The following is a 25,648-nucleotide window of genomic DNA, read 5'->3' on the forward strand; positions in this document are numbered from 1 at the left end:
CTTAGGTGGAGCCCTTCTTTGTGGAGTTTGCATGTTCTTTATCCCATAAATGAAGATAGGAAAGTAAACAGCAGTGACATTTGTAGGGTTACTGAAGTGGGGCTAGCTGGTATATAACAATGTGCTACGTGATCGCTAGCGCGACAAAGCTATGTTAGCATAACATAAACAGTAAAGCTGGAGGACGAACGCTAACGGAGGACTTTTTTCCACTCGATAAAAGTTAATGTGAGGGTTCCCAATGGTTAGGGGCAAATGCAATCGCATGGCAGGATGCTGTAAACGGACCAAACGTCAGTCAGGAGAACCACCGAGATAATCCATCCACAATACGAGGTTAGTCATTAATATACTGCTGCATGGGCTGGGCTGTAGTTACATCGTAAGGGTTTAAAAACTGAGCTTTAAAATGATTAGCAGTAATAAAAACCGAGAGAAGCCGACAGTGATCGCTGACTGTTTTTAGGGGCTTGTTGAGATTAAATAGAACAAGATACAAAGCTTTAATACATGTTAAAAACACAACAGCCTTATTAAATGCAGACTACTTTGGGCCCGGAAGCAGAATTTGTCACGTCATCACTTAAAGACCGGATTCGCCTGTTCTTACACAGGTTTCTTTCAGGACTTCCAGTTTCTCCTGGAGCTGAAAACATGCTTGATTGCTGCCTATGTCAGCCCAGCACACTTTTACCTCAATCTAAAGAGTTTACTACCTCATTAAATAAATGGAAAATAAAGGAATAATAAAATTGATGCAGAACAAAGCAGAATTCGAAACCAGGCCAGATGTTGCTGGAATCTCAGCTGGAAATTCACCAGAGATAAGTGAAAGTAAAGAAAAAAATCATGAGATCTTTTTCTTTGATGTTTGATGATAATGATGAATATATTGGATATGGTGTTATATTATCATTGGAGGGTATAAGATAGCTTCTAAAGCTTTCATTGTGAAATTTATTCTAGTATCATTAGTACAATATTTCAAATTGTATGAGACTGATCTCTACAAGAATTTTAACCAACAGTGTAACCAGTCATTACGTCTTCAATATATTTTAAGGGAACCTTTAAAAAAGACTTACATGTTCAGTTTTAGCAGAAAGCCCACAATACTCATATAATACTACCCCCAGTGCTGTCAGGTGTGCGTCCATCTTACATGTCAAAGCATATTTTGGGCCACTTTTTGAACTTGCTCCTTCCTGGACAGAGGTGTGAAGTGGAGGTTTATGCTGCCCCACCTGGTAGAGCTTTAAGTGATTACTTGATACAACAGCTTTGATGGTACTGAGGCCTGGGTGGGGGCCATTGACATTAAACTCAGCTTAGTACAGTATAGTTGATCAAAGTTAACTCATGACTGAACAAGGGAGAGCCATTACTTTTAGGCACAGGGCCAGGTAGATTTGGATAGCTTCTTTTCTCCTAATGAATTAATTCTTAGCTAAATAAACTGTTTCTTGTATTTACTCAATATGCAGTAAATTGCATGTTGCAAACCTCCACAAATACAAATATAATTACTCCTAATTTGACACTGGACCTGGATTTATATTTCATTTCTTGCTCAAACCCAAAAGAAAATATAAATATGGACCTCTTTGTTTTCATTAATAATCACTTCTTTAAAATCATTTAGGTCAACTTCTTTACAACCTGGCACTGAAACAAAAAGCTGTCCAATCTTCAACCAGTGGCTCTGTGGGTATTGCTGGTAAGCCAGTTGATCGATACAGAGACGCAAACTATCAAAGTGGGTCTTGCACACTTACCAATGTAGAATCTGATCCCTGGTGGAGAGTAGACCTGGTAAATGTTTATACAATTGGGACTGTAATGATAACCAATAGACAGGAATTGGAAAATGGGCTGGATGGTGCAGAAATCTCGATTGGAAATTCAACAACATTCAGTAACCCTAAAAGCATCAGGTGAAAGAGCTTGATTTATAACCATAAGTCAGTATTTATCGTATCAATAGGACTTATTTATATTTATTCTTTACTTTTTCTTTAAATGTTTCATACACAGGTGTGCCGTCATCTCTCACATTTCCAAGGGACAAGTGTTTTACTTTCCATGTAACTCTATGAAGGGACGCTACGTCACTGTGTTTCTACCAGGAAGTGCAAAGGTCCTGAGTCTCTGTGAGGTTGAAGTGTACTACGGACAAATGACGGCTTTCATGTCAGGGTGTTTTTAATGACTAATAGCATTATAATGATTCTTTATCTTTTTGTTGATATCAGTAAGGGGTGTGACCATGAGCGGTCCTGACCCATTTTGTGCCCTGGGCGAACACTCCCTTTACCGCCCCCCTTTGAGAATAGCAGACAAATCAACAATACACCTCTTCCAATTAATGGATAATTAATGTTATACTGAACATAGTCCAAAAGATTCAATAAGCCAGGTCTACTTCCTGTCTACTGTTTACTATCATAGCCAAGTTGCTAACAAATGTAAACAGAACACCCAGAAGTTGATTCTGTTGAGCTGGACGTAATGTTTTCAGTGGGAGAAACGTTTCGTCACTCATCCAGGTGACTTCTTCAGTCTCAGCTGACTGCAGGTTTCCCCAACCTTATAAACAGTACCTTTGCATAATGACTGAAACTGGCACCACTGAAGGAACAATGGCCTGGGAGGTCAGTTCCTTGATCATTAATATGGAAATTCTCATGACCATTGATAAATAACTATTGATCAAAGCTCATTGATCAAAGACCACTGATCAATGGCCATGAGTACCATTCACGGAGAGTTGGGGAATGGCTGCAATCACAGCATTATAAGATGGTGAAAGAGATGGCGCTCCAGCCAGCCAGAGAATCCCCATCACCCCGCCCCTCTCCTCCATGTGCGGCAAGCAGCAGGTGCACCAGCCCCACCACCCCAACATGCGATGGCATGATGTCGGGCCAGCATGGGTACGAGCAACTTTTTTTTGTTGTTGATGCCATGATGCCGCCCCCACCACAATACTGCTCTGGGCTACCGCCCATGTCGCCCATATCAAGAACCGCCACTGGTGGAAAACTCCGCAACTGCACAAAAAACATGTTAGTCTTTTTTAAAAACTCCCGCTCTGATGATACACTTAATTGGACTCATATACAACTGTACCTCTTATTTCTTTTTAAAATGCTGCTGGCTGGTTCATAACCACTGCTCATAATAATTTTACTTGTACTAAATCTGTCCGATTGTTAATTTTTGCCTTGGACAACCGCCCATGTTGCCCATATCAAAAATCGGCACTGGGTGTGACAGCCCAACCAAAAGATATTATTGTCTCCTTGGTTTCCCTTCAAGGATACCCATTACCCAATGTGGCACTCAAAGGAGAACCTACCCAGTCATCTACACTCTCTTTTGCCACTGCGTCCAAAGCCATCGATGGCAGACGGAACTCGTTCTACAGCAATGGGTTCTGTAGTCACACGGCTGAAGACGAGACCAACCCCTGGTGGAGGGTGGACCTGCAGCGAAGCTTTACAATCACTGCTGTAAAAGTCACCAACAGAGGAGACTGCTGTGCTGAAAGACTGAGCTTTCGGAGCTGAGATCAGAATAGGAAACTCACTGGAGAACAATGGAAACAATAATCCCAGGTGATGATGACATTTTATCAGTCAACATAAATTATGATTTTTGTTTATTTATAATTTATATATTAAATATTTCAGAGATTACAACATAAATATTATCCACCACATGCTGCTCTTCTAGTTCAGGACTCCATATTACCTCCTTAACTGGAAGTCTACAATACTAACATAATGCTGTCCCCACCCTTTCTGCTGTCAGGTGTGCTTCCATCTCACATATCAAAGCAGGTAAAACCTACACATACCGGTGTGATGGAGGCAGCATGGAGGGTCGCTTTGTGAACGTGTTTCTTCCTGGACAGAAGAAGACTCTCACCCTGTGTGAAGTGGAGGTGTATGCTGCCCCAGCAGGTAGAGCTTTAAGTGACTGGATCTGATTTACTGAAAGACATCTGACTGATACTGATTCGTACTTGTTTGTTTTTTTTAACGCTTTAGTGGAGCTGCTTCCAAACGTGGCTTTAAACAAACAATACAGTCATCAACTTGGTATGGGCCAGTGTTTGGGCCTTCAAAAGGTGTTGATGGATGCAGAAATGGAAACTTGAACTCAGGATGCTGTACACACAATGATGAAGATCTGGGTCCCTGGTGGAGAGTAGACTTGTTGGCTGTCTGCAAAGTCACCATCATCAACAGACAGGATGGTTTTATTCCAAGGATTCAAAAAAACCCCCATTTTTCATCTTTTTTTGGGGGGCCTTCTTTTTTTTTTTCTCTAATCAGTTGTGGCATGATTACATCATTAGCGGGTACACCAACATACACATTCCAGTGTAATGAAATGGAAGGTCGCTACGTCATTGTGATCATACCAGGAAGAAAGACTTACACAACCCTGTGTGAAGTGGAGGTGTTTGCTTCTCTATCTGGTAGGGTCTTGGGGTGTTAGTTCTAGAAGTTCTTTGGTTGTTGTGTGTGCTTAAATTATCATTGTAAAAGTTTTACTGTTGTTTTGCCTTTTTTCATATTTGCTATTGTAAATGTACAGTGCCAGACGTTATCATTGCTCCAACGACTCCTCCAACGACTCCTCCACCTCCTCCCACCCCTCCTCCCACCTTAAAGGCCAGTGTTAGGGTTCATTTTGAGGAGAGAGAGATGGTGGAGATCGGAATAACACACTGACCCTGTCAGGTGGAGTCAACGAAGATTTTAATGAAACACACGCAGCATGGGAGATGGACACTGTACGCAGACAGTATCAAAATCTCATCTCCAAAACTTCAGAACACAGTTTTATACATCGGGGTATTAGAACGCCCCCTCTTGCGTTCACCAATACAATACATGATACGTCAACTCAAAACCACAATGACTTTTAACACAGTTTAAAAAGAACATTGTCGGCAGGTGCATCCTGTCACCATACACTAAGAAAATCTACTGGAACTTACAATAGAAATTATTATGAGTTATGATGCTTTTCCCCATCCAGAGCCATTACATCTGATTTTAGGGTTCCCTCGCCTGCTGAATCCCACTTTAGCCCCTGACTGTACTAATTTTTTTGTTTTGTTTTGCCTATGCTCATGTTTCAAGTCAAACATATTCATTAGAATTAAAATTTAGACTGAAATAAAGTTTGTGTTCCCGTGTACTGTATATGTACTACTTCATAAAGAAGCCTGATTTACTCCATTCATGCTTATGCAAAATAGTAAGAGGCCCTTCCCTGCTCTCTTTTCATGCACTGTGATGATTTGAATTTTGCAAATGAAAATTTTCTCCAAAGATAAGATCTTTAAATCACAGGCTGTGTCCTTGTTTTTTCTTTCATTTGCATTGCTAGCATCTCCAGACAGCCATGACTTGACGTGTTGCAAACAGTTTTCACCAAAAACATGGTAAATGGACTGGTCATTATATATACTGAGGTGACTCCGGGGGTAAAACTGTAAAATCTTGCAAAATATTTAATTAACATGTCCAATTTTTTGTTTTGATTTATTGCTAAATGTTGATATTATTCAAACATTTTGAAGTATAGTTTTTACAAAAACATTTTTATATGAACTTATTTTACTAAATGTACTAAATAACTTTTACAAATATTATTTTACAAATATTATTATTTGAAAGTCAATCTATACTGATAAAAGGCTAATTGCTTTTGGCGTAAAAATACTGAGAGGTCAGATGCGTGACAGATGCAATGCAAATTAGATGTGTTTTCTCATTTGCATTTCTGCCTTTTCCAGACAGGTGTGTTTGTTTTTCAGTTTTGACTGAAAATACAACAAATTTGCTGTCACACAAGCAGAGCAGTTATTTTATCGACATTATTTAATCCACAAAGATGAACGTGAAAGAAATTTCATTCAGATTTTTGTTCAGATAAGCAGAAATGAGAAAATCCCACTTTTTTGTAGTGAAATTTTTCTTTTCTTTTCTTTTTTTTAACTCAGTTTGGACTGAAAGATTATACTGGAAAATGTCCCGATTCGAAACATTGAGGCAAGGAATGAAACCAACACTGGCCCAGAAAAGTTCAGTCAAACGATGATTTATTGAGCACACGCGTGGGAAGATGTACACTGCAGAAACATCAGCATAGATCTTCTCCGAACAACTATGATCCGAACAATTATGTCAGGGTTCAGCCTCTTCAGCGTCAGAACTGGACATAATATGCATCAGTTACAGTAAATGATCAGTTGAAATCTAAAAACAGACAGAGACGTTCCTCAAAGCTAAAAACAAACAGAGACGTTCCTCTAGCACATTCTTCCATACATGGTAACTTAATTCATTCTTCTAATAGTCCCTGGGGACTTTACACTTTCTTGACTCTTCTTCTGTCACTTGTTACTAGGTAAGCTCAAATGCAGTTAGAAGCTAAATGAATTCCAGGCCTTCGGCCTGGCCTATGTTTAAATCATATGTGTTTGTAAGCATGAATGCTGTTTTAACCTTCTGTTCAGTCACTTACACAATAGATCGTGGAGACATCGCGCCCCACAAAGCTTAAGACCTTAAATAGACTGAGCATCAACTCTTTTAATGAGCACAACATGCAATGTGTGTATACAATGATTATGGCTGCACCTGTAATAAAAAGGTTAATATGATGCCAGTAGGTTTAATAAACATTTTAATGCAATGTTAATGATGAAGAATATATTGTAGCAGTAAAATAATTTCTTTATTTCCACAAAAAGCCAACCTTCAGCTTTCAGAATTAAAGGAAATGTTTTTTTAGTCTCTTTCTGACCAAATCATTAAAAAGCAGTAATATATATTATCATTATTTTAAAGCTAATTATTAACCATGTAGCATATATGAAACTCAGTATAAACAGATGCTGCCAGTAGTACATCAATGGCAACATTTTCATTCAGTTTATATCTGTTCAGATGTTTTTATTTTAAATTCTTAAATTGGCCACAAGATTTTGTTCTCTGTGGGGTGAAACTAAACATCATCTGCTGATCTGGCTGGACTTACATCATGTTAAATGCATGTATGCAAATATTGTCAAAGTGCAATTTCAACAGCACATCTCAGTATTTCTACATAAGTAGTGTGTAAAACTACAGAAAAATATATCAATTATATATCAATCCAAATTTTTGTTGTTGTGAATTCAGTAATAGATTAAATTTATAAAAGGTATCTCTTGTTGTGTTAGAGACCTGAGCATTGAAATGAAATATTACACTTGAGAAAGTAAGTGTCATCATCTTCATCAAAGTAATAAAGTTTACAATAAAACAGCAGATATGGTTGTGTGTGAATCTTTCTGATTGACTTTGAGATAAGCTTATGTGGCTTTGAAAGTAATGACCAATGAAAGGAATAAAAATGTGTAATAAGGCAAGTGAAAAATGAAAAAAATAAAATAGAATATTTAAACATTAAATTGTAGAAACATGCAGTGGAAGGTTTTGGTCTGAAGAAGAAGATACCAGTTTGGGTGTGTTGTCATTCATGCAAACATTACTGACTAAAGATTTGCATATTCTAGTATATCAAAACAAATAGGGGAGTATAGCATACGGTTGGTAGCGATTAGAAGAAAACTACAGAGACAGTAAGTCAGTCTACCTGCCAGGATACTTTCTTAAGCCATGAGTGGGACTCATAGTTGGAGCTTCATTGGTAAGTTAAAGTATCTTAAACTGTCTTTAAGAAAAAAGAAAGTTAAAATGAAGATGACGGAATCAGTGAGATCATTCAAAGAAATAATTCCGTTTTAAAAAAAAATATCTTTCAAATGTCTATATGTTAACAGGCATTTCCATCATGTTAACATTAACATCTGGAACGCTGGCAGGTAAACCTTTCTTCTACGAACAACATATTCTGGTCCACAAAGTGCGATCTTATGCAGAACAGCACATGGTGGTGTCGGAACAAAGAAAAAAAAAGAAAAATCACAGCCAATGATGAAGCAAGTTATCTTCAAACTAAAATGAAACAGTCTCAGTGCAGGTGATAGCTGAGATCAATAAGCTGCACAGTTGAAATGTTTGCTTTATCCATAAAAGGCCTCACAAAAATGAATAAAATTAAAAAAATTATATTTTATAAGGTCATGGCCCACACATATAAATTGCGTGCATCACTCTTTTTACATTTCCAGTCTCTGTGTATATGCTTTTTGATTGTGACTGTGACTCAAAACCTGAAATAATGTGCACCCATCAGCTCAGTGTAAAAGATAACTTAGCTGTTGTAATACATAAAAAAACACATCATCTTGAATGCATCTTATACTGGGATGCGTACCTGTCCATGCTCACCTGTTACTGATTTTAATTATAACTGATGAGCAGAAATACAATCTTGTGAAAAAGTATTCGACTCTTTTTATTTTGTTTTTGAAAATTTGTCACACTTCCATTTTTCAAATCTTCAAACAAAGTTTATTATTAGACAAAGATAGCCACAATAAACAAACTGCAATTTTAAATGATTTAATTCATAAAGGGGAAAAAAGCTATCCAAAACTGTCACGGTTTGCGGGTGCAAGCCGTGTGGAAGTTAATTAGGACCGGGCAGCGGCAGCTCAAGTGCAGGTAAGAATTTATTAACAGTCAGGCAAATAAACAGAAATGGCGAGTGACACTAACAGGTAACCTAAACTGGGAAAACTAACAAAGCAAACCAGAAACGAAGATGCAGGGAGGTCCGAGGAAACACACATGGAGAGACGCAGGGACATCGAGGGGAAACAACACAGACGAACCAGCAATCACTAAGACAAAAGACACGACTGAAATACACTCAGAGAACACAGGGAGATTACACACAGGTGGGGGACACAGCTGGGAGAGATTAACCTGACGAGACAAGGGAGGCAAACTGAAAACACTCACATCAGACGCAGACCTTCAAAGTAAAACAGGAAACACATACACGTAATGACACAGACTAAACACAGGGATACACGGGTAGAAAAGAATGAACACTAACCGAGGAAGAACAGAACCAAAATTACAATAATAGAAAACACAAAACGCTGGGTCAAAAGGACCCAGGATCATGACAAAAACTATGTAATTGAGCATTCAAACAACTGTGAAGTTGGTAAACCAGATTCTTGAAATACATTATTTTTATTTGTAGTGTGCTACTTTAGTTAGCTTTTTTTTTTTTTCGATAGGAGTTAGCAGTTAGTTTGGAGCTATGCTAAGTTGCAAATGCTGCTTAAGTTAAGTTGTAGTCATTTAACCTCTGTTTCCTCCTGTCTAACCAGCTCGGTCCCGTACAGTAAGAAATTAATGCTCCCCTGAACCTGATAACTGGTCGTGCCACCTTTTGGCAACACAAACTGCACTCAAGCATTAGTGATAACTGGAAATGAGTTTTTCACATCACTGTGGAGGAATGTTAGCCCAATCTTCTCAGCAGAATTGTGTTAATTAGGCTACACCTGAGGTTTTTTGAGGATGAAAGTGTCACGTTCAACAAACAATTTATAGTTGACTTAAGTGCAGGTTATAGGGTTATATTATTAAGGTTATGCCAAAGCATCTCAATGTGATTAAAAGTTTAACTTTTGACTAGGCCACTCCAAAAGTGTTATTTGGTTTGGGGTTTTTTTGTTTTTTCTTCAGGAATTTATGATATAGAACAGAATCAGTGGTTAGATCAAATCTGTCAAATCTGGACGTAGCGTTTTCAGTGGGAGAAACGTTTCATCACCCATCCAAGTGACTTCTTCAGTCTCAGCTGACTGCAGGTTTCCTCAATCTTATAAACAGTACATTTGCATAATGACTGAAACTGGCATCACTGGCAAACAACAGGCTGTGTCTTTGGGATCATCAACATGTTTTTTTGAGGGGGGTTTTGGTCAGCAGTGTCTCTTTCCCTGGATCTCTCTTATGGATGACATTTTCACTTAATCTCTTTCTTATTGTTGGATCATTTCTGACATTAACTGAAGCAAGTGAATCTTGCAGTTCTTTGACTGTTGTTCTGGGTTCTTTTGTGATTGTGCATGTGTGCATTCTTGCAGTAATTCTGGTTCAATCCTGGGAAGGATTTCCCAGGTTAGTTCATGACTTTTCCAAGTTGTCTCTGTTTGGTAGATTGGATAGTTTTTTTTCTTTTATAAAAGAACTCTTACCTAAAAAAAAAAAATTTTTGCATTTACTCATTATTTTTGTCTAGTATTCAAATTTGTTTGATAACATGAAACATGTAACTGTTAAGTATACAGAAAATAAGAAATCAAGAAGGGGACAAATGCCTTTCAGAGCATTGTATATTATGTTTGACTCTAAACATTCAAGGTGTGCAGTCAGTGAAGAGTTGCAACACATATCCAAAGGTTTGGTTCTACTCAGTACTAGCTGTTCTGAATAATAATTCATTTTTTTTTAATTATTTAGGTCAACTTCTTTACAACCTGGCACTGAAACAAACAGCTGTCCAATCTTCAACCAATGTCACTGTGGGTACTGCTGGTAAGCCAGTTGATGGGAGAAGAGATGCAAACTATCAAAGTGGGTCTTGCACACTTACCAATGTACAATCTGATCCCTGGTGGAGAGTAGACCTGGTAAATGTTTATACAATTGGGACTGTAATGATAACCAATAGAGATGAATTGGAAAACAGGCTGGATGGTGCCGAAATCTGGATCAGAAATTCAACAACAATCAGTGACCATGAAAGCGTCAGGTGAAAGAGCTTGATTTATAACCATAAATTTGAAATCCTCATATCAGTAGGACTAATTTATTTTTATTTCTATACTTTTTCTTTTTGAATGTTTCATACACAGGTGTGCCGTCATCTCTCACATTCCCAGCGGACAAGCATTTTACTTTCCATGTAACTCTATGAAGGGACGCTACGTCACTGTGTTTCTACCAGGAAGTGCAAAGGTCCTGAGTCTCTGTGAGGTTGAAATGTTCTACGGTAAATACCTTTAATTCTGATGCTGATATAGAAGACTGTAATTCACTGAGTCAAAGGACAAATGAAGGCTTTCATGTCAGCGTGTTTTTAATTTCTAACAACATTTTAATGATTCTTTGTTTTATTTATATCAATAAGGTTTGTGACAGGCCAACTAAGAGAAATTATTGTTTTCTTGGTTTTCCTTCAAGGATACCCATTACCCAATGTGGCACTCAAAGGAGAAGCTACCCAGTCATCTACACTATCTGTTGTCACGGCGTCCAAAGCCATCGATGGCAGACGGAACTCGTTCTACAGCAATGGGTTCTGTAGCCACACGGCTGAAGATGAGACCAACCCCTGGTGGAGGGTGGACCTGCAGCGAAGCTTTACAGTCACTGCTGTAAAAGTCACCAACAGAGGAGACTGCTGTGCTGAAAGACTGGATGGAGCTGAGATCAGAATAGGAAACTCACTGGAGAACAATGGAAACAATAATCCCAGGTGATGATGAGATAACTGTGTTGTTGTTTTTAGAATAAGTTGAAGAGAAATACTTCAGAGATTACAACATAAATATTATCCATCGCATGCTGATTATTTTTCTTCTCATTCAGGACACCATGTTACCTTCCTTTTAACATGAACTCCACAATACTAACATAATTCTGTCCCCACACTCTCTGCTGTCAGGTGTGCTTCCATCTCACATATCAAAGCAGGTAAAACCTACACATTCCAGTGTGATGGAGGCAGCATGGAGGGTCGCTTTGTGAACGTGTTTCTTCCTGGACAGAAGAAGACTCTCACCCTGTGTGAAGTGGAGGTGTATGCTGCCCCAGCAGGTAGAGCTTTAAGTGACTGGCTCTGATCTATGGACACACATCTGCCTGATACTGATTCATACTTGTTTGTTCTTTTTGACAATTTAGTGGAACCTCTTCCAAACGTGGCCTTAAAGAAACAAACAGTACAGTCATCAACTTGCTATGGGCCAGTGTTTGGGCTTTCAAAAGGTGTCGATGGATGCAGAAATGGAAACTTGAACTCAGGATGCTGTACACATACTGTACAAGATCTGGGTCCCTGGTGGAGAGTAGACTTGTTGGCTGTCTACAAAGTCAGTGCTGTCACCATCATCAACAGACAGGATGCTTTTATTCAAAGGATTCTTGGGGCACAGATCCTGATCGGGAACTCGCTGGAGCAAAATGGAAACCAAAACCCCAGGTGAGATATGAAGTATTCTGTCCCCTGCGTGCGTGGTTCTGGTACACGAAGTGACAGATAGCTAAAAATATGCCATAGGCACTGAAAGCGTTGAATGATGAGTCAGACGTGAAAGTAAAGTTGAGGGCTGTTTACTTGTTTGTCTTCATCAATGTACATCTTACAGTGCTTTCCCAGAACTTGTGAAACTACAAAAACACAAAAAAGAAATATGCTCAATGAAAATAAAGAATTATGCATTTGCTTCACATGGCGAACAGATTTAGGCATTTATATATAAATCTCCCCAAATATGCATAAAATCAATAAAATATACACCACTCACTACTCATAAAGATGAAACACAATTCAAACTTACAAACAAAGCTTCTCCATGGCATAACACAGGTGGATGCTAAAGGATTAAACAGGGAGACTTCTGGTATGCCTCATTGTGCAAATCCCAATGCTAAAATGGCTTCCTGCATTACCCCACTCATGTGACTCTAAACATCCAATAGGAAACTCTTCCTGTATCACCCCACTCATGTGACCCTAAACATCCAATAGGAAGGAATACAAGCCAAACCACATAAAAATTCACTTGACCGCAGTCTCCAACCTAACCACTAGGAGATGCTAAAACTCTCAATGTGCACATAACATTACACTCCCCACCTGGTATGGAACACAATACCACTATCAATTTCTTAGCAGTCCAATCAACTAAAGAAAACAACACATTGACTGTCCATGGTAGATGATCATGCAGACAAAAGTACCACTACTTCGGTTACTGGTCTAAAGAAGGTCTTAACGGTGCCTCCTTTCGTGACCTTCAGTTCGAGTTTCCTGACCTTTCCATCGCTGTCTGGGTAAGCCTTGGTGACAAGAGCCATTGGCCACTGATTTCTTTTTACCTGAGTGTCTTTGAGCAACACCAAGTCTCCTTCCTTGACATTGGGCTGACTATTTTGCCACTTGCTTCGACTTTGAAGAGTAGAGAGATATCCTCGCCTCCATCTCTCCCAAAATGTATTCGCCAAGTGCTGGACACGTTTCCACTGCTGACGATACATATCTGTAGCTTCAAATGATCCTGGAGGAGGAAGAGGGGTGCAGACCTTCTGTGTCAAGATCATTGCTGGAGTCAGAAGAAACGGTGAATCTGGATCACTTGAGATGGGAGCAAGAGGCCTTGCATTTATTATCGCTTCTACTTCAGCCATAAGGGTCAAAAGCACTTCATGAATGAGATGTGAGGGACTGATCTGAGAAAGCATAGAGTCAAGAATCCGTCTCGAAACCCCAATCATTCTTTCCCACACTCCTCCCATATGGGAAGAATGAGGTGGGTTGAACAGCCATGTGCATCCTTCCTCACTGAGGTACCTTGAGATGTCGGTTTCATCCCGTAGGAGAATTTGAAGTTCTCTGCAAGCTCCCTTAAAGTTTGTGCCACAGTCAGAGCAGATCATCTTCACAGGACCACGCATAGCAAAGAACCGCCATAGAGCATTAATGAAGCTCGATGTGTCCGTTGACTCTATGAGCTCGATATGCACGGCATGAACACTTAAACACGTGAAGAGTACTGCCCACCTTTTAGAGTTTGCTGCACCACCTCGGGTGCAACGGGTGGAGACACTCCAGGGGCCGAATACATCCAGACCCACATTTGTAAATGGGGGTTCAGTGCTGAGACGATCGGGTGGAAGATTTGCCATCTTCTGCTCTGCGGGTCTACCATGAAGTTTGTTGCATGTAACACACTTGTGCAGGTTTCTGGAGATACATTTCTTTGCCCCTACAATCCAGATGCCAGCCGTGCGGATAGCTCCCTCAGTAAAAACTCTGCCTTGATGGTGAACCTGCTCATGGTAGTAGTTTACAAGTAGAGTAGCTACGTGGCTGCGACCGGGAATGATGAGAGGATGTTTTTCCTGTGTCTCGATTGAAGCATGCTGGAGCCGCCCACCAACTCTTAAAAGTTTGCTATCATCAAGAATTGGGCTGAGCTTCCTCAGAGGACTGTTTTTGGGAATTACTTTGCCTTTCTCCAAACAAGACACTTCCACTTGTTATGTCTCCCTTTGTACACATCCAATAATGATATGCTTTGCTTGTGACAGTGTATCCATTTTGTGTGGCTTCAAACAGTGATGCCAGCCTTTGCAATCTTGCCTATTGCTATCCTTCTCAGACTTGAAGGATTGGATGATGTGGATTAGGGAGGCCACAGCTCTGACAAGGGGTTGCCACATGGAGAATCTTTCAAATCGATGCAGCCCCATACTCCTATGGGGGTTTGCAACAGTAGTGATGTGGCTTCTGACCTCTGTATCAGAGTCTGGATCAATGAGGTCATAGGATGTTTCTTTACCTGAGTCTATGTCCCCAGAAAATGTGGACCTGTAAGCCAGTTGGTGCTTAAGAGATGAGCTGGAGGCACTGACCTGGTGGCAACATCTGCAGGGTTGTCATCAGTGTGGACATATTGCCACTGTTCCGGGTATGAGAACCTCCTTATCCATTCCACTCTGTTGCTAACGTACACATAAAATCTCCTGCTTTCATTATAAATGTACCCCAGCACCACCTTGCTGTCAGTATAGAACTTCAGGCTGTCAAGACTAATGTCCAGCTCTTGCACAAGCAGCTCAGCAATGTCCACTGCCAGAACAGCAGCACCTAATTCCAGCCTGGGAATAGTGTGGAATGGCACGGGGGCTAACTTGGCTTTCCCCATTATGAAACCAACATGACATTTACCTTCCACATCTTTCACTTTGAGATATGCCACAGCTGCAATGGCCTTGGTGGAAGCATCCGAGAAGATCTCTGTGGAGCTCTGTACGTTGCACAGTGGACAGAGATGTAGCAATGTAGGCTTGGGGAATTGCAAACTGTTCCAAATCCTGCAGTGAATCCCTCCAGGTAATCCACTCTGTGGATTATCCACTCAATCCCAGTCACTGCTGTCACGAGTGAGCTGTCGCAACAAGAGCTTTCCTTGAATAGTAACGGGAGCTACGAGACCAAGTGGATCAAACAAACTATTGATGGTTGCAAGAACTCCTCTTCGGGTGAATGGCTTCTCGTTCCTGGCAACACGTAATGTAAAAGTGTCATTCACAAGGTCCCAGCTTAATCCAAGACTTCGCTGCAAAGGAGGTGAATCTTTGTCCAGGTCGAGATTTTTCAAGTCTTTTGCATGATCTGTTGATGGGAAAGCCTGCATGACAGTTAGGCAATTGGATGCTATTTTATGAAGTCTCAAGTTGGAGATGGCAAGCATGCCTTGGGCTGCCTTGAGAAGACTGATAGCTGCTGTTGCAGATGGCAGTGACTTGAGTGCATCATCAACGTAGAAGTTCCTGTGTATGAACTCCTTTGCCTCTTTCCCAAACTCGCTCTCTCCATGTAAAGCTGCTCTCCAGAGCCCATAAGTAGCAACAGCTGGAGAGTGGCGGTTGCCAAACACATGGACTCTCATGCGATATTCCACAACTTCCTTTGCGATGTCATTGTCTCTGAACCACAGAAATCTGAGGAAGTTCCTGTGGTCTTCCCTGACAACAAAGCTGTGAAACATCTGCTCAATATCTGCTGTGATGGCTACCTGTTCATGCCTAAACCGCATTAGGACTCCCAGCAGACTGTTATTTAAGTCTGGCCCTGTCAACAGCACATCGTTCAAGGAGATGCCAAGATAAGGAGCGCTTGAATCAAACACAACTCGGATCTGGCCAGGCTTGCGTGGATGATAGACACCAAAACTGGGAAGGTACCAGCATTCATCTCCATCATTGAGTGCTGGAGCTGGTTCAGCATGATCTCGATCAAAGATGTTCTGCATGAAAGCCAGAAAATGTCTCCTCATCTCAGGCTTCCTTTCTAGAGTTTTGCAGAGACTGGTGAAACGTGTCAAAGCTTGTTCTCTGTTGTTAGGCAGCCGTGGTCTTGGCATGTGAAAGGGAAGGGGAGCTACCTAACTGTTAGCATCGTCTATGAACATCTCATTATCCATCAACTGAATGAACCGTTTGTCCTCAATAGATGGGGCAACTTCATTGTCATTCTCTGTTCTTTCAAAGATTTTGTTACCAATTGAATGATCATGAGAGTTCTGAAACAGACTGTCCAGAGGATGAAAGTGTGACAGGGTTTGAGAATTGAGAGGTCTTATGCCTGTCCTTGTTGTAAGCTTCTCTTTCACAACTAGGTGGTTGGGACATGGACTGAAATGAGAGTGACGCCCATTCTCCAGAACATTAGACCGGTAGACATTAACTGCTTTCGGCTTGTGAGCTGCACCCAAACAGACGTCTCCAACTACGACCCAGCCAAGGTCCAGCCTTTGGGCATAGGGTGCATTATTGGGCCCGTTGCGTTGGTCTCTCACTTTATGGGCTTGTAATACATCCCGACCCAGCAAAAGGAGAATTTGTGCATTTGGATCAAGTTCAGGGATGAGATGAGTGATAGACTTTAGGTGTTTGACTACATCAGGAGTAGGTATCTCCGACCTATTGTCTGGGATATGGCTACACTCAATAAGTGTGGGAAGAGGAATGCTGAGACGTCCATCCAATGGCTGAGCAACAAATCCAACTCCTCTTCGGCCAGATAACTCGGTGACCCCAGCACATGTGCGCAGAGTGTAGGGAGAACCAGTACCCTTGAGGCCAAACAGGTCAAAGAATTTGGACCGAGCAAGAGACCTATTGCTCTGGTCATCAAGTACGGCATAGACTTTTATAGATCTTTCTGGTTGTCCTTTAGGATGCACCTTTATGAGGCAAATTTTTGAGCAAGAGCGGGAGTTATTGGCAATTCCCCACACTTCTGTGCATTTGGAGATTATGTCTGGAGAAGCTGCTTCATTTTCCTCCCCGCCATGCTCATCCTCAGGGTCTTTGACAGCCCATGGAGCTGGTCCTGGATTAAGCGCTGTGACGTGCTTGTCACTGTTACACTCTTTACAGTGAATGATTGTTTTGCAGTCTTTAGCAACGTGTTCAGTTGAGGAGCAGCATCTGAAACAAACTCCACTATCTCGCAGGAACATTTTATGTTCATCTAGTGCCTTAGCTCGGAAGCCCCTACACAGCTTGAGAGGGTGGGGTTTTTTGTGAATCGGACACTGTCTGTCCACATCCAACTTACTGCTGGCTGGCTCTGGGGGCTTGATGGCAGATGTTGATGTAATCTCTGTTTTGTTGGATGAGACGTGGTTCCTTGAATGTGTGTACCTTTTAGGTGAGTTTTCTGGTTTCACTGTTGTCATCCCAAATGAGCTAAATGCAAAACTTGGATCATTATGAGTGCGGGCTTCTTTGCAGACAAAGTCAGTGAAGAATGAGAATGGTGGAAACCGGCCTTGGTTTTGCAGCTTGTGCGCACTGCCTTGTGTCATCCACTTTTCTTGAAGGCCATACGGCAGTTTCTCCACTATTGGGTTAATGCCACGAGAGGTATCCAGATAGGCAAGCCCAGGCAAACTACCTTCTAACTTTGCTGACTCCAACTCCCTTAATAAGTCACCAAGCTCTCTTAGGTTGAGAGGGTCCCTGTTGCTGATCTTAGGAAATCTCTCCAGTTTGTCCAGCAGAGCTTTCTCAATTATTTCAGGAGACCCGTAGTTCTCTTCAAGTCGCATCCATGCCATCCTGAGCCCTGCAGCAGGGTCATTGACATGAACAGCTCTGATTCTCCTGACTTGCTCAGATGATTGAGGGCCTAACCACCTAGTGAGAAGGTCAAGTTCTTCATTGCAGGTGAGTTTCAATCCTTCTATGATGTTCATGAAGGTAGACTTCCAGCCCCAATAATTCTCTGGACAATCATCAAACTTTGTCATCCCGGATGTCACAAGTTCCCGGCGAGCCATGTAGACAGCAAAGTCATTAATGCCGGTATGGTTCAGAGCAGAGGGCTGCGCTGCTTGCATTCTAAGAGGATGTGTGTGTGGCTGAGGTTCCTGCAGGGGGAGTGACACTACATGGATAAATCCCAGGGTAATTCTGGACAAGTGGATGCTTCACACCATTTTCTTCAGAGGTAGTATGGCACTTGACATGAGCTGAAGTGGAGCTCAGTCTATCAATGGCTGCATGAATGGGATTCAGTTCATTGTCTTGGAGTGGTGGAGCATGAGAGAAATCACGTGGCCGACTGGAGGTGATGTGGGACTCAAGGCCGGGCAACGACAGCTGACTAGAGTGCATTTTGGAGTGACACTCAACATAATCATTTGTTCTTTTTTCTGTGGAGTCAGGGGGAATTCCTATGATGTCCACTGCCCTGAGATCTTGTTTAGAGCCGAGTTCTGCTGCAGCTGATTCCAAAACCTCTGCCTCAGCTAAAGCCGCTGCAACTTCTTTCTCTTGCTTCAGTGTGGCCTGTCTATTTTATAGTAATGCTCATAGTACTTTTAGTTATTGTATTTATACAAAACACTTGAGCTTGTTCCTTTGCATTATGTATAGTAATCAATGCCTATAATAGTGTCTCTAAAGTTATGGCAAAGACTGTAATGATGAAATGCAGGTTACATTTGATAAAGGCAGAACTGAACTACAAATTCATCAGCCAAGACAACTAGTAAAACATCGGGTTGCAACTTGTTGAATTCAGTTTTGTAAATCAACAAAGAGCATTATACCTCAGAGCACAGCACAGGTCACCTGATCACAGCCTGTACACTAAGGCTACGTCCACACTAGCCCAGATAGATTTGAAAACGGCGTTTTCGTCTGAAAACGCTCCGCGTCCACACTAGCATTTTCAGTCGACCACGTTGAAACGGCCGAAAACGCTTACGTTCCAGTCCTGCGCATGCGCAAAAGCGAGTGAGAGTTAAAGAATTTGAAGAAAAGCTATCTGGAGCATGTACAAACTGATATTAATCTTTTTTAGGGCTGTCAAAATTGAGAGCAAACAAAACAACTGCTGTATAATGCACTCCACCATCTTCGTTTAATTGGTCACATGACTGCATCACATGACTAAAATGCGTCATTGTTTTAGAAAGTCTGCGTTTTCGAGTGTCCACACTGCGACGGGACAGTTTTCAAATGTATGCATTTTCGAGAGCATTTTCAAAACGCTGCGTTTTCAAAACGCTGCGTTTTTCCTTGAGGAAAACGCCATTTCAGTGCGGACGGGAGGCCAAAACGGAGAGAAAACGATACTTTTTCAAACGCATTGTTTTCTCCGAAAACACATTAGTGTGGACGTAGCCTCCGAAAATCTACTGGAATTTAAAACTTGCAAATTATTTTGAGTTATGACTCTTTTCCTCATGCTGAGCCACTACAACTGATTTTAGGGTTCCCTCACCTGCTGAATCCCACTTTAGCCCCTGACTGTACTAAGTTTCCTGTTTTGTTTTTTAAGTCATGGTTCAAGCTGAATATATTAGTTAGAATTAAAATTTAGACTGAATTAAAGTGTGTATTCCCATGCAATTTATATGTACCACTTCATAAAGAAGCCTCATTTTCTCAGTTCAGGCTTATGCAAAGCATTAAGAGGCCCTTCCCTGCTCTCTTTTCATGCATGGTGATAATTTGAATTTTGCAAATGAAAGTTTTCTTGAAAGATAAGGTCTCTGAGTCACAGGCTGTGTCCTCGTTTTTTCTCTCATTTGCATTGCTAGCATTTCCAGACAGGCATGACTTGACGTGTTGCAAACAGTTTTCACTGAAAACATGATAAATGGATTGGTCGTTATGAGATGATTCAGGGGGTAAAACTGTAAAATCTCACAAAATTTGTAATTAACGCATCCATTTTTTTGTTTTTCATTTATTGGTAAATATTGCTAAATGCACAAAACAAGTTTTACAAATATTATTATATAAAAGTCAATGTTTACTGGTAAAAGGCAAATTGCTTTTGATATAATTTTAAACAGCTGCAAAATACTAAGACATCAGATGCCCCGCCTTTTAATGATTTGAATTTAGCTAATATTCTCAGAAGATGCAGATCTTTAAGGCAGATGTTGTTGAGTTTTGTCATTTGCATTGCTGCCTTTTCCAGACAGAAATGTTTGTTTTTCAGTTTTGACTGAAAACACAACAAACTTAACATGAGAGGGGCAGTTATTTTATCTACGTTATTTAATACACAGAGATAAATGTGGAAAGAAATTTCATTCTGATTTTTGTTCACTTAAGGAAAAATGGTAAAACCCTTTTTTTTGTAGTTAAAATTTTCTTTTCTTTTTTTGACTCAGTTTGGACAGAAAGATTATACTGGACAAGCCAACCTTCAGCTTTCAGAATTAGAGATGTTTCTTTAGTGTCTTTCTGACCAAATCATTAAAAAGCAGTAATATATATTGCTATTTTAAAGCTAATTATTATTTATTTAAAAAATGTTTCATTGTGTCAGAGACCTTAGCATTGAAATGAAATATTACACTTGAGTGTCATCATCTTCATCAAAGTAATAGTTTACAATAAAACAGCAGATATGTTTGTGTGTGAATCTTTCTGATTGACTTTGACGTAAGCTTATGTGGCTTTGAAAGTAATGATCAGTGAAATGAATAAAAATGTGTAAGGCAAGTGAAAAACGTAAAAAATAAAAAAGAATTTTTGAACATAAAAATCGTACAAACGTGCAGTGGAAAGATTTGCTCTGAAGAGGAAGATACCAGTTTCAGTGTGTTGTCATTCATGCAAACATCAGTGACTAAAAATTTACATATAGGGGAGTATAGTATAAGATTAGTAGTGATTAGAAGAAAACTACAGAGACAGTAAGTCAGTCTGCCTGCCAGTTGGTGTATCAGTAATTACTCCATTTTAATCATTGCCATAATAAACTTGACTTGGATACTTTCTTAAGCCATGAATGGGACTCATACTTGGATTTTCATTGGTAAGTTAAAGTATCTTAAACTTTCTTTTTTTAAAAAAAAAAAAAAGTTAAAATGAAGATGATGGGATTTATGTACGCATCAGTGAGATAATTAAATATAATTCAGTTATTTAAACCTTTGAAATGTCTATGTGTTAACAGGCATTTCCATCATGTTAACATTAACATCTGGAACACTGGCAGGTAACACTTTTCTTCTACGAACAACACATTCAGCTCTACATTTATTAGGTGCAAACTAGCACAAGTTTGCAAAAATTAAAAAATAAAGATTGTTATTTTAAAAGTACAGCCAATGATGGAGCAAAGTTTCATTCATAATAAAATGAATCCATCTCAGTGCAGGCTTTGCATGTGTTTCTACCACGATAGGTGAGATCAATAAGATGCAAAAGTGCTGGGGACTCTGTATGGTTGTGCAGACTGACACAGCTGTTCTCTTGATAAATCTGACAGCTCAGAGATGCATAAAATACACATAAAATGCATGACATGGGCAAAATAGGAGCTACTCTTGTGACTTTACATTCAGTGTAATATGCAGTAAATACCCTTTTGCAAACCTCTACAAATTCAAATATAATAACTCCAAATTTAACACTGGACCTCAGTGCATATCTATATGAATATAACTATATCTGTATCTCTCTCTATAGATATATATATTGCTCATTCCCAGCAAAAATGTAAAAATAGCCCTCTTTGTTTTGATTAATAACTATTTTTTTTCTAATCAATTAGGTCAACTTCTTTACAACCTGGCACTGAAACAAACAGCTGTCCAATCTTCAACCAATGGCACTGTGGGTATTGCTGGTAAGGCAGTTGATGGGAGAAGAGATGCAAGCTATAAAACTGGATCTTGCACACTTACCAATGTACAATCTGATCCCTGGTGGAGAGTAGACCTGGTAAATGTTTATACAATTGGGACTGTAATGATAACCAATAGAGATGAATTGGAAAACAGGCTGGATGGTGCTGAAATCTGGATCGGAAATTCTACAACAATCAGTGACCCTGAAAGCATCAGGTGAAAGAGCTTGAGATATACCCATAAGTCAGTAATCATCATATCAGTAGGACTTATTCATTTTTATTCCTATACTTTTTCTTTTTGAATGTTTCATACACAGGTGTGCCGTCATCTCTCACATTCCCAGCGGACAAGCATTTTACTTTCCATGTAACTCTATGAAGGGACGCTACGTCACTGTGTTTCTACCAGGAAGTGCAAAGGTCCTGAGTCTCTGTGAGGTTGAAGTGTACTATGGTAAACACCTTTAATTCTGATGCTGATACAGAAGACTGTAATTCACTGAGTCAAAGACCAAATGACGGCATTTATGCCAGGCTGTTGTTGATTACTAAAACCATTATAATGATTCTTTATTTTTTTTGTATCAGTAAGGGTTGTCAGAGCCCAACCAAAATAAATTATTGTCTTCTTGGTTTTCCTTCAAGGATACCCATTAACCAATGTGGCACTCAAAGGAGAAGCTACCCAGTCATCTACACTCTCTGTTGCCACGGCGTCCAAAGCCATCGATGGCAGACGGAACTCGTTCTACAGCAATGGGTTCTGTAGCCACACGGCTGAAGACGAGACCAACCCCTGGTGGAGGGTGGACCTGCAGCGAAGTTTTACAATCACTGCTGTAAAAGTCACCAACAGAGGAGACTGCTGTGCTGAAAGACTGGATGGAGCTGAGATCAGAATAGGAAACTCACTGGAGACCAATGGAAACAATAATCCCAGGTGATGATGACTTTATATCAGGCAGCGTTCATTGTGATTTTTTTCTTTGTTTTATTTTAGAATAAATTGGACAGCAATATTTCAGCAATTATAATATACATTTTATCCACCACAGGACTAGTTCAGGACTCCATGTTACCTCCTTAACTGGAAGTCCACAATACTAACATAATGCTGTCCCCACCCTTTCTGCTGTCAGGTGTGCTTCCATCTCACATATCAATGCGGGTAAAACCTACACATACCGGTGTGATGGAGGCAGCATGGAGGGTCGCTTTGTGAACGTGTTTCTTCCTGGACAGAAGAAGACTCTCACCCTGTGTGAAGTGGAGGTGTATGCTGCCCCAGCAGGTAGAGCTTTAAGTGACTGGATCTGATCTACTGAAAGACATCTGCCTGATACTGTTTCATACTTGTTTGTTCTTTTCATCAATTTAGTTGAACCGCTTCCAAACGTGGCCTTAAAGAAACAAACAGTACAGTCATCAACTTGGTATGGGCCAGTGTTTGGGCCTTCAAAAGGTGTCGATGGATGCAGAAATGGAGACTTCAACATAGGATGCTGTTCTTGTACTGCAGAAGAGCTGGGTCCTTGGTGGAGAGTAGACTTGTTAGCTGTCTATAAAGTCAGTGCTGTCACCATCATCAACAGACAAGACTGTTGTCCTGAAAGGATTCTTGGGGCAGAGATTCGGATCGGGGACTCGCTGGATCAAAATGGTAACCAAAACCCCAGGTGAGGTATTATTTCTGATAAATGGAACATTTCTCCATAAACATTAAGTTAAATAAGTTTTCTTTATTTAAACAATGAAAAACTAATGTCTGAACATAGTTTTAAATTCTGATCTATCTTTTTCTTTGTTTTTTCTCTAAATCCATCAGTTGTGGCATGATCAAATCATTAGCAGGTACACCAACATACACATTCCAGTGTAATGAAATGGAAGGTCGCTACGTCAATGTGATCATACCAGGAAGAAAGACTTTCACAACCCTGTGTGAAGTGGAGGTGTTTGCTTCTCTATCTGGTAGGGTGTTGTTGTGTTATTTTTAGATATTGTTGTGATTTTGTGTGCTTAAATTATTATTGTAAGATTTGAACTGTTGTTTTGCTTTTTTCTCGTATTTACCATTGTTCATAGAACCAAATGAACTTCATGCACTTTGCTGACCTTTTAGCTTTCAGTGTCCGATTATAATACAGAATATTGCAATGGAACATGTTAAAATGAAAGGAAAACAATAACAACCAAATATGGCTTAAACAAACAGAATCCTAAAACAAAGTACTACCTTAAAGTGCCAGAAGCTGTTACTCCTTTACCAACTCCTCCCACACCTCCTCCCACTGTGAGCCTGCAGCTTGGTGGCAGGAACGTGACGGTGGTGGGAGAGAGGCTCTGCTGGTCTGATGCTCTGATGTACTGTAGACGTTATTACTGGGACCTGCTCAGCCTTCACAGCCAACAGGAGCAAAGCGAGTTGGAGCAGCTGCTGGGCCTCATTCCTTTCTCCCTCACAGACCACGTCTGGCTGGGACTGCGCAGGTACTGATAGCTATAGATACATTTAGTTGATGTACATCTACAGATCAGTGAATCAGCATGACATAATATAAATGACATGGTACTGCTCTCCAGTTACAAGTGTAAAGTGTAAATGACCAGAAATAAAAGTCAAATGACCTCAAAGAAACAGGAGAAACGACCAAATAAAATAACAAAGGAAAAACAAGATAAACCAGAAAGAAATACAAACAATGTACAAATTTACTGAAAACAACTACAAGCGGGGAAAAGAAGAAATAATTCCTGAAAACACAATGACCACGAAAAACAAAAAATCCAGTCTACAAAATATTTACTCGTTTTCTGATCTTTTACCCAATTGTGTGTCATAGGGCATACATTTTTTTCCATAGTCAGTAAAGGAGAATGATGTAAATTTAAACTGCTGCAACATAATAGGAGGTCAGATGCCCCGCCTCTTAATCATTTGAATTCAGGAAATATTCTCAGAAGATGCAGATCTTTAAGTCAAATGTTTTGGGTTGTTGTGTTAATAATATAGATAAATATCAGTCAATTAGGTTGTGTGAAATGTCAATAGCAGTATTTTCATTCAGTTTACATCTATCCACTACTTTCTGTCTAACAGATCCCTCAGAGGAGATGAGTGGTTCTGGATGTCTGGATATTCCATGAATTTCTTAAATTGGCCACAAGATTTTGTTCCTGACAGCTACTCCAGCAGCTGTGGAGGCGTGGCCAGCACAGAGAACTTCCTCTGGCAGGACCAGCCCTGTGAGGAGAACCTCAACTTCATCTGCCAATCAGGTTTTACTTACACCACATTAAGGCTTGTGTGCTTTTATTGTGCATTGCTTTAGTTTAACTTTTCCTCATGTTCTTTCAGGTGCTGACGATGGCGTGCAGAGAGTTTATTTCTCCAGCACCAAGGATCCAACAAGTCCATAGGAAAATCGATGACACAGTATAAACTGTGATGCATAGTTTTGTTTGTTAGAAATAGTTTTCATTTGAAATTGTTTTGCAATTTAATTTAATTTAAACTGTTCTTAGAGACATTCTGTAACTGCATAAAACACCACGTTTGTTTTTTTCATAAGTTGAAGTTATGAATAAATTATTTGTCTTCACATTTTTTCCTGTCCAATTTGTCATATTGCTCATAGTAATTTTAGTAATTGTATTTATGCAAAACACGTGAGCTTGTTCCTTTGCAATATATATAGTAATAAATGCCTATAATCATGTCTCTAGTTATGGCAAAGACTGTAATGATGAAATG

General features: G+C 40.1%; 3 protein-coding genes across 3 annotated transcripts; all 3 read left to right on the top strand.

Moving 5' to 3' along the window:
* The first annotated feature begins 1,478 nt into the window (after positions 1 to 1,478).
* On the top strand, positions 1,479 to 3,991 carry LOC100706683 (fucolectin-4-like). Its single transcript, XM_025904789.1, is given in 6 exon segments — positions 1,479 to 1,483; positions 1,698 to 1,934; positions 2,035 to 2,167; positions 3,318 to 3,557; positions 3,559 to 3,617; positions 3,814 to 3,991. Coding segments are annotated over 6 exon segments (852 nt in total).
* A 4,681-nt stretch (positions 3,992 to 8,672) lies between these two features.
* On the top strand, positions 8,673 to 22,326 carry LOC109198665 (uncharacterized). Its single transcript, XM_025904793.1, has 7 exons — positions 8,673 to 8,692; positions 10,853 to 10,989; positions 11,103 to 11,475; positions 11,665 to 11,816; positions 11,904 to 12,201; positions 21,817 to 22,108; positions 22,212 to 22,326. Exons 1-6 carry the CDS (start codon positions 8,673 to 8,675, stop codon positions 21,893 to 21,895), a joined length of 1,059 nt encoding a protein of 352 aa, XP_025760578.1. The 3' UTR covers positions 21,896 to 22,108; positions 22,212 to 22,326.
* On the top strand, positions 22,014 to 25,324 carry LOC100706416 (uncharacterized). Its single transcript, XM_025904795.1, has 9 exons — positions 22,014 to 22,108; positions 22,212 to 22,348; positions 22,540 to 22,834; positions 23,034 to 23,185; positions 23,273 to 23,570; positions 23,720 to 23,865; positions 24,138 to 24,384; positions 24,995 to 25,173; positions 25,253 to 25,324. Exons 1-9 carry the CDS (start codon positions 22,014 to 22,016, stop codon positions 25,312 to 25,314), a joined length of 1,611 nt encoding a protein of 536 aa, XP_025760580.1. The 3' UTR covers positions 25,315 to 25,324.
* Positions 25,325 to 25,648: the final 324 nt, after the last annotated feature.

Source organism: Oreochromis niloticus, linkage group LG3 (genome assembly GCF_001858045.2).
Source record: "Oreochromis niloticus isolate F11D_XX linkage group LG3, O_niloticus_UMD_NMBU, whole genome shotgun sequence".
NCBI lineage: Eukaryota > Metazoa > Chordata > Actinopteri > Cichliformes > Cichlidae > Oreochromis > Oreochromis niloticus.